A 9446-nucleotide genomic window follows, 5' to 3' on the forward strand; every position below is an offset into this window, starting at 1 on the left:
TTATTTCGAACTCCCGCTATTTCGTGTTCAACTGGTATTTACGAAAAATAATGAAATTTCTTGCATGGCCTTGATTCTATATTTAGGGGTACTGGTGCTTGTCATCGAAGCTGTTTGGTTTAATTACTGCTACTGTGTAAGAAGCTTTAAATTTATTTACAATGACGGACGTACCAAAATAAACGGCTTCCTGTGTCCCATGCGTGCAATATTTTCAATGTCTCTCCAAATTTTCACTCCGAATTGGAACCAAGTGCAAACTGAACTGGGAAATTGAATAACTCATTTTGCATCAGTTTGAAAATCGAATGGCGTCAGGTGAAAGTAGCGCCCAATAGCTTTTACTTGCATGGTCATACACGGCTGACCGACAGTGGGTGTGACAGGGTCTAATAGAAAAACGTCATTCTCTCCAAGTACAACAATTCAAGTTGTTTTTCCAAACATTTGGCGATAAAGACCATTTTCGTGTTTATGAAAGAACATTTCAATTGTGTTTTCTGATGCCTTCAGTATTATTTCAGACCACTTTTCAGCAGTATAAATATTTAATATAGCGGCCTAATGGTCCGCGGCTGATTTTAGTCAAGAAGAACTTTGATCTTAATTTAAGGAAAATAAACAGTTTGAATGTACTGCATCAGACGTTTTGGTAAGACGATAAATTATCTTCAAGCATACTGACTATAACTATAACTACTGCTAAGAGGTGGTGTTGTAGGGGTGCTTAGATTGCAAATAATTGCCAACTATTCAAGACAGTGGGATTAAGAATTAATCGAAAGAACAAAATGAGTATTTGCCATGTTAATCTACAGTCGAACCTACGGGCGGAGTGTCCGTATGATACACTCTTTTTTATATAAGAATATTGCTTTTCCGGCCAGGGCTGAATAGTCTTATTTTTCTGCAAATAGTAGGCTGAAAATATTCTTGTGAGTATTTCTAGATTACAGCTTATGACATTTCTGTTTTGGAATGTATTTGGTGTCTGGATGGTGTTAAAGTAATTTTGCAGCCAGACTGCAGGCATTTAAGCCTGATATGACATTCATGACGTCTTGCAGAAATGTTATTAGCATCGAACATACGGCTAGTGCTCTGATTTTGTTGCTTTTTGGCTAATTTTGCTGTTTAGAGAAAGGAAGAATTTTACCATAGTTTAGTTAAAAACATATAATTGTATTATATTTACAAATTTTCAACACACAAAATTATATTCTTTCAAAGTCTCAGCCTCGGGTTATTCGTAATATATTCTAAAAATTCCGTAAACTTCAGCCTCGATATAAATTCTTATAAAATGTATTTTTATAAAACAAAAAAGAGTGTAGAGGTAGGGTTTATATCAATTCTGGTTTCTCTGGGACCACGTCAGCTGTCCGTAAAATAGATGTGTCCGTATTGCGGAGGTGTCCACAAGGAGAGGTTCAACTGTACCTACCTTTTGAAAATTTCCTCTTCTACTCTTCTCATCAGAGCGCTTTAGCAGGCACCGTCGAAAGCAATCATCAGATATTGATTGATCCAAGCAATTTAGAGGATCAGTGATATGCTTCAGTGAGCCAGACTGTTAAAAATCCTATTTTTTCAGGCATACAATAAGTTGAAAAGTTTAGAAAATACGTATATAATGACTAGACTTCACGATTTTGTCTAGACACGCCCGTGTTACCGTTTATTTTCATATTGGTTGTGAATTAGCCTTAGTTTTTCATCAGTTATAAGAAAATTGCCCGATGCTTAAGCTACTTTGACGCACTGGCTGACCGAAAACGCGTAAAACAAACATTTGTTCTACAATAGGATCAGTAAACACTAAATGACGGGTATTAAAAGAGGTCAGTCACGGCATTTTGAGATATCTTGGCCACGTACAAAATAACTTTTAAATTGAAAACCTGAAAATAATAGTTTTTCACTAAGATAGAGAAGCACCAAAGAGAAAATAATAAACCATAAAGGAAAAAGGATGGTTAAGGATGGAGAAGATTGACACAGATTACAAACGACGAACTTGAAAAATCGAGGCTAAACTATTCAAGATGCGCAAGCCGTTACGTAATTCCTTTAAGCGTTCTCTTGATCTTAGAAATGTTTAGCCTACCAATTAATCAGGCCAAGTGACGAGACAATACCTTTCAAGACGAGCACATTAACTCACGTACCTTTGGTAGTTTGATCGAATTTTTGGGGGTAACCTTGACCCTTATAATCAGGTCTTCTTGATCGATGTTTCCAAAGTTTTTACCAGCCGTGCTTTTTAGTGAAGTTGATACTGCCATGACACAGAAAAAGTCAAATATGTTTGTCTCAAAAATAGTGTTAAAATATGTCGCATATTTGACAGAGGCAAAGTTTTCATTTTCTTTTTGCTGATCTCTGGAACTTTCTTATTTGATAAGATCATTCGCATGAAAATTAAGTTATTTCTCTTATCTACTGACCATTATTATTCAAGATGCGCAAGCCGTTACGAAACTCGTTTAAGCGTTCTCTTGACCTTGGAAATGTTTAGCCTACCAATCAATCAGGCCAAGTGACGAGACAATAACTTTCAAGACGAACACATTAACTCACGTACCTTTGGTAGTTTGATAGAATTTTGGGGGGTAACCTTGGCCTTTATACAGAAAAACTCAAATTATGTTTGTCTCAAAAATAATGTTAAAATACGTCGCATATTTGACAGAAGCAATGTTTTGCTGATCTCTGAAAATTTCTTATTTGCTAAGATCGTTTGTATGAAAATTATGTTGTTTCTCCCTAATTACCATTATATTACAAATATTACAAATAAAGGAATGCGATTTATTTAAAACTAAACATTAAAATGTTTTAATCCTGCCATAGTTTATGTGGCATACAGTTCCGTTTAAGATTTTTTGTATTGACCTCAACATGAATTAGGTAATGCGCAAAATTTAGGTTTTTATTGATTTGGGGGTTTTCTGGTTATCATTACCATCATGACAATATCAATTTCACTTTAAGAACAGCAAGCGAAACTTAAATCTAAACAAGCGAACCGGCGAACGTGGAAAAAGCTGGTTGAAGAAGCTAGGTATGTTCTCTCAAAAACTGTATTGAAACGCCTTTATCTACGGGGTCCAGTTTGGGGGGGGGGGGGGGGGGGCGGGGCGTAAATTGTATCGGCGCGCAGAAAAACAATGGGCATACATATAGTTTCTGAATGTGTCTTGTAATTTAAAAGGCCCCACGTCTGTCGTGGGATGCGAATATGTGGATTTCGTTCGAGATAACTAAGATAGACTCTAGTTAATGGTTAAAGTGCTCCGTAATTTCGAGTTTATCGGAAAACAAAAACAAAAACAAAAGAAAAACAAAAGAAAAAAGAAAAAATAGGGCGATAAATCTAATATCATTATCATCCACGCCACAGATCTCCCAGATGCTTATGATCCATCATCAGGTTTGTAACTGGCTGCCAACCGTGTATTCCATGTGCTGGTGCCAACTGAGTGTGTGAAGTGAGTGTGGGGTACATGCTCGTGGAACATCCAAAAGATCTCATTGAGTCTATAGGCTCGTTATAGTTGAAATAATATGGAACTGTGTTGCACTGAAAACAAGACGGCGGGACTTGGGTCGGTGTCACTGGACAAGCAGTAGAAATGTGCTCCTCATCACTGTCGTAGCTGTCTTGTGGAAGACACGTTCTTACTTCCTTGCGGTATTTGGCACGTCTGTTTTTAAACCAGACCTAAAACCGAGATGTGAAGAATAAATTAAACATTGATATGTTCAAAGAGCCAATAATTTTAATTTCGGCTAAAACGTGAAAATGGTTTGAACGTTCGTTTAACTTCCTTTGAATTAAGCCACAAACAACCAAACGAGCAAACGCTTGTCAGCGTAGCTTAGAATGTAAACCCTGATACTATAAGCACTATTCATTTTGTCGTTTTGTAAACGTCGTTCATTGCAACTTTTAGTTTAGTTGTAAACCATCACGTAATCTATTTACCTGAATCCGGCTTTCTTGCAGATTGGTCTTCTCAGCCAGTTGCTCTCTGAGCTCTACATCTGGGTAATGTGTTTTACTGAAGGATTTCTCCAGGATTCCCAACTGCTGGTGCGTGAAGGCTGTGCGCGTGCGCCGTGGTGTACGGCGAGTTTTCTCTTGTCGAGCTTCTAAAATAACGTCTGAGAGAGAGAAAAAATCGTGCATGTGATTGGGCTTACCCGTTAGACTAAAACACTCATTGCACTGCGTGGGACATTGTGTAACATGCCAGTAATATATATAATAATAACGAAAATAATTTTTAACGAGGGAACCCAAAACAAAAATCAAATTAATTCCAGTCGTTAATTTTTTTAGAGAAAACTACGATATATAGGAAGTATACGAGGCTCTCGTTATCGTATATTAGTGGTCAAGCAGATTCAGAGGGAGTCTGAGGCCCACTTTCGCCATGAATCAAACTGGCAAAAATAGTCTTTTTGCGTCCTTTAGATCATTTCCATCAATCAAACAGAATTGAAAAATTGCCAAGAGCACCAATGTCCGGAGGGGAGGTGGGGGATCTAGTATCAAACTGACGGAATGTTCTCGTCATCATACTCCGGTGGGATTACCAGCACCTTATTTGGTACCGCTTGGAGATAAACATGTGTATGACCTGGCATCTTGAAAGGTATTTTCATTTTTACAGCAAAATAAGTGAGTGTTAGACTGAATATGACCAAGTCATAATAGTCTAAAACAATATTTATAGTCGTGACGAATGCTAATTAGACAGGATAATCAATTTTTGATTTCATTATGGTACCTCTTAGGAAGTAGAATAACAGATACAGTACGCCTATAATGGGCTGCTAGGGCTTTTTAATCTATATTTCAGACAGACATCTCTGCATCTCTGTCAGTGTTAAATATAAGGTGGCCGCCCCCACTGGACCAACTTGCTTGGGCTTCAAACGTGCTGCTCCATTTTATCTAATGTAAAACCATACTTAAATGTCAACCACAATAAGTTTAGTGTCCTTGACATCAGCTCGTTTAAACGGATAGCCATTTTGCATACTTTTACGGCGCCAGATTGGTTCAAAAAGACATTTTGTTTTGATAAACTTCGCGATAAAGAAATAACCAGGTGTGGTAGATTGCTATCCTTAAAATTTGTAAACGAGATCACCTCGCTTCGGTTTAATGAGCCTAGAGGTTAGCCTGGATGAAGATACTTTTGACATTCTGCTTATTACGGGTGTTTGAAGATGGATTTCTCATTAAGATGTAGATAGCTCTTCGCTCCTTGTTAGCTTGTTTGCATTGACTCTTAGCAGACATCGGTGCGTGTTCAGCCATTCAGCAAACCTTATACCGCTCTAGTCAGCTTCAACAGCCCAAGGCTCACATCATTGATGCAATAGCATTTAAAAGGGCTTATCAAAGTACTCAGTAACTAAACTTAGAAACATTGCAAAAGCGAGTCTGCGAAAATGCTATCTACGAGTAATGATGTTGCCAAACTATTCCTTGGAATACCATTACTAATTATGCGGTTTTGCGTTCATTACATTAGAACTTGCATTTCTTTTCTTTGAATCGGTAATATAGTCTCGTACGATGAACCATCACTATTAGAAGATTAACAGATATTCGGGGAGAAAACCTAGCTTTAATCTGTAATCATTTATTCCTATTTAAATAAGGTGTTCTGTTTTGCCAAGAGGCAACTTGTTTTGATTTGACATAAAGCTAAACGTCTACGAAATAACTGCTCACGTTTCGTTTTTGATGGGCCATAAAGAGTTTAAGATAGTCCATCGAGGTAACCGAGCACCATTATAGCAATCCTGTTCTATTCTACTGAAGTACGCACTCTGTTATTCAAACATGCGATTTGTTTTGATTGAGATTATAGATCTCAGAAGGCTAAAACTTAGAGATTTAAACGTCGCATTCAACATCTTACCATCAATTATTTTACGGACGAGGGGGATATGATAACACATTTAATTTGTTGCACAGTTTCTTCTCCCAGACGATCTGATCTCAAAATAATGCCCTAGTGTGTTTTTCTTTTATTTGTCACCTTTAACGCGGATTCTGGGATCTAACTTAATCGACACAAGACATCTTTCATTAGACACTTATGGTTTACTACATGTATGGACCTGAATAAGCGTCATCTTGGATAAATTGCAACTTACCAGCTAGTTTCACAGCGAGTGAAAGGGCCTCTGTTGATTTCGAAGGTTTGGGTTCCTCTGTGTTATCAGTCGGCGTGGACGAGTTCTTTTTCAGAATGCTTTCAATTGAGAATGGATTGGTATCCATTATGGAATAGCGTACCGCTACCTTCGATGTATTTGATTCTTTTCTGACAGACTGTCAGATTGTGTTCTATCCCTGACTGCAGCACCTCAATACTTGCAATGCATGTACCTTCGCATCGCAGACGCTCGTATATGTGTGTCATGTGTGCTTTTCATAATCAGATCGTGTTAGCTTACAAGCTGCTGTAGCTGCTAATGTAATTAAGCCACGCACGTTGACATTGATAAATGCTCCAGAAACTGTCGCAGATGCCAGTAGTTAACGTAACAGCAGCTTTGAAGGACGTTTTTAATCGTGCAATGCATAACATAAATCACTCTAATTCGTAGACGTTTGCTCCAAAAGGACGGAGAAAATAATCATTTCCTAGTTCTTTCATCCTTACTTATTTTAAGAATGATGTGCTAATGCCATTAAATGAGCAATTAGACACCTTAACGTTTACATTCTGTCAAGGACCGCTTATCTCCTTGTGGAGTTAAGTTGCAAGATGTTTCAACTTCATTATCAAGAGAGCCAAGTTTTAATGAAAAAAAACCTGGATTACCTGGTGTGTATCAGGCAAGGCATATGTGATGGGGCTGTTACTATTCACGTGTCACAGGATTATAGTATCAATGCATACAAATCCCCCAATAGTGATACCCTTCCAAGGCATGATTTATTGGTCTCGCTTTTTCTCGACGGCATCCATCAGCAGCCATTTAGTCAGTTTATTTTAAGTTTTCGTTCTGTTTACAGGATTAAATTGTTTTCATTCTCAAATGCTTACCGACAGAGGCGGCGTGTGTGAGATTGTGTTGGAATTTTGTTCATTAATACTCGCCGATGTTTATCGCCTATCGGTTTATAAATTAAGGCATAATCCATGGTTTTAATTACGAATAAACGCCGAACATCCGTAAAGTAAAGGAACTAAACAGATTAAACATGTAAGTATGCAGCGACAACTAGCCGTTTTATGAGTCTTTCTGCTACAAGTGCAAATGAGCAGAAATGTCGCGCAGCAAATGAAGAAAGTAGAGTGCTATCGTGTCACAGCTGTAGTCTGTGTTCAGGATCTCTTGTTGATTCATTAGTTTTTCAAAGAGAAGAAGCAACCTATGTTCTTAGTATGCAATACGTTTGCTTTGTATGTTTCTACCAAGGGGAGTTAAGAACCAACAAATATTGAATCTCGCAATGCAGGATTATAATTAGTTTCATTGAGACTCTCTAAAAACAATTTTCACCAGTTTTTCAAATGGTATTTGGAAGCAGTATCTACCATTTATTATTTAATACATGTTAACACAATCAGTGAAAAAATAATACCAATATGTGTGTGGGACCCGTTTTACCCCATGTATCGTTTTTCAATTTATTAATTATGGATGATTAATTACATGAAGTTTAGGATATTGTATGTCCATCTTACTCCAATTGCAGGAAATCGTTTTTCATTCACGATTTTCGCACATCGTATAAAAGGTTAAAGCTCAGCTTGGGATTTAACGATATTGTTTATACTCAAAAAACAAGTTTTACATTAATTCACAGAGATTGTACCAAGAAAACAGCAAATAACGCATCAATAAAACATGCTGATTTCTTTACCTTTCTTTCTCTGGTTACCTTTATGTGAGCGAAATATTACATTTTGCAAGCGGCTTGAATTGTCGTAGAATAAAAGTTATTTTATCACAAAACCAAAAGTTCTCGAGATTCTGTCATCAATAAGTCGAAAACGTTCCGTTTTATATTATTTTTTCCTTCTTCTTTAGCCTTACATATTATCATTTTACCTCTTGGCGAATATTATGTCAAATATTCTTTAAAAAATGTGTGGCAACAGATTATACAAAGGGACAAAGTACCACCTGGCTTGCTTCTCTATGCTGCAAATATTTCCATCTGTTGTTCCAGACCACGGGTCCATTTAGAATTTACCATGCAGTGTTCCAATAAAGTAATTAATTAGCGCCGACCGCCTGAATGCACTGTCCGAAGAGCCGAGGTCGCATGCTGTAATTGCATTTGTCAAACGGCCAGTAGAAAAACAATGAAACCTTTATTACCTTATAAAGCCTATAAAACAAACTTTTAGGTAATGCTAGACGTTACTTCGTAAGATGTTTTGAGGGGCAGGCCCTTGATTAGAAGATAAGAATAAGACTTCATGAATAGAGCAATTAACTGGAGTGAATGATGCAAAAAATGCAAAATCTGTCGTGATTTTACTCTAACAGAAATACATCTAACTTTTAAAGTATATTTGTTTTACAATTTAAGTTAGTCGAGTAAGTTGTCTCTTCTCCTTAGCTAGTTACATGTAATATTCTCAATATTTCCTCTCTTTTTTTCTTTTTTCCTCTAGAAGCGATCTTGTATTGCATCACCATGGTCTATCTTTGTCTTCTGGCGCCAAGATGGTAAACTTAATCTCAGAAGTGTTTCTCCGATAAAAAAAATAACTGATCAAATCGAGTAGAGCACGAAGTCGGCGTGATGATACGAAGTTGTGGAAACGTAACTTATTTACATTAAGCATTCAATGTCCTGCTTTCCTGCTTTAACGGTAAACTTATTCAAGAAAATCATTGAACAGTGTCACTTCCTCGAAGGTATTGAAACAGTGACCTCCTCACTCCTTGTTATATTGTTTACATTTTTTCTCTGTCGTAGTGACCCTTCGCCACGTGCACGAAAAAGGTTGCTTTCTATTAATGAGATTACCAAGCGCTTTTGTTGGTAATTGTCTTAAACCGTTGATATTTTACTGTAGTTCTTTATCCATAAGATAAGTAGCGAACGTTGTTTTGACCTTGAGGAAGCAATTTAATTATTTGACTGTTCGGAAAACGTCATCTGACAAGGGGTTGAATCACTTACATTATTTCCCATAAAAATACCACATCATTCGATTTGCTGTATATTTTGTTACTCGGGGAGAAATTAAAAATATAGGTATATGACATTGATGAATTGTTTCTGTAACCATAAGCAAAAGTGTAATCTTTGCTGGGTATGATGTGAGCCGGCATTTAATGCTGTACGTAGACTTTGTAGAATGAAATTATTATCAATCATTTAGTTAACTAATCATTTCATAACAATCCAACGGTTAAGTACAATTACTTTTATAAAGTCACCTATATTA

The 9446-nt window shown here is 36.9% G+C and overlaps 1 protein-coding gene across 1 annotated transcript; it reads right to left on the reverse strand.

Annotated features, from left to right (window-relative positions):
• Positions 1-1650: 1650 nt before the first annotated feature.
• Positions 1651-6567, reverse strand: LOC110065840 (diencephalon/mesencephalon homeobox protein 1-B-like). Its single transcript, XM_020773006.2, has 3 exons — positions 6181-6567; positions 3989-4167; positions 1651-3724 (listed from the first exon to the last, which is right to left on the reverse strand). Exons 1-3 carry the CDS (start codon positions 6305-6307, stop codon positions 3389-3391), a joined length of 642 nt encoding a protein of 213 aa, XP_020628665.1. The 5' UTR covers positions 6308-6567; the 3' UTR covers positions 1651-3388.
• Between the last annotated feature and the right edge of the window lie 2879 nt (positions 6568-9446).

The sequence above is a fragment of the Orbicella faveolata genome, unplaced genomic scaffold, assembly GCF_042242905.1.
Source record: "Orbicella faveolata isolate gen_17 unplaced genomic scaffold, um_ofav_v1 contig_35, whole genome shotgun sequence".
Classification (NCBI taxonomy): domain Eukaryota; kingdom Metazoa; phylum Cnidaria; class Anthozoa; order Scleractinia; family Merulinidae; genus Orbicella; species Orbicella faveolata.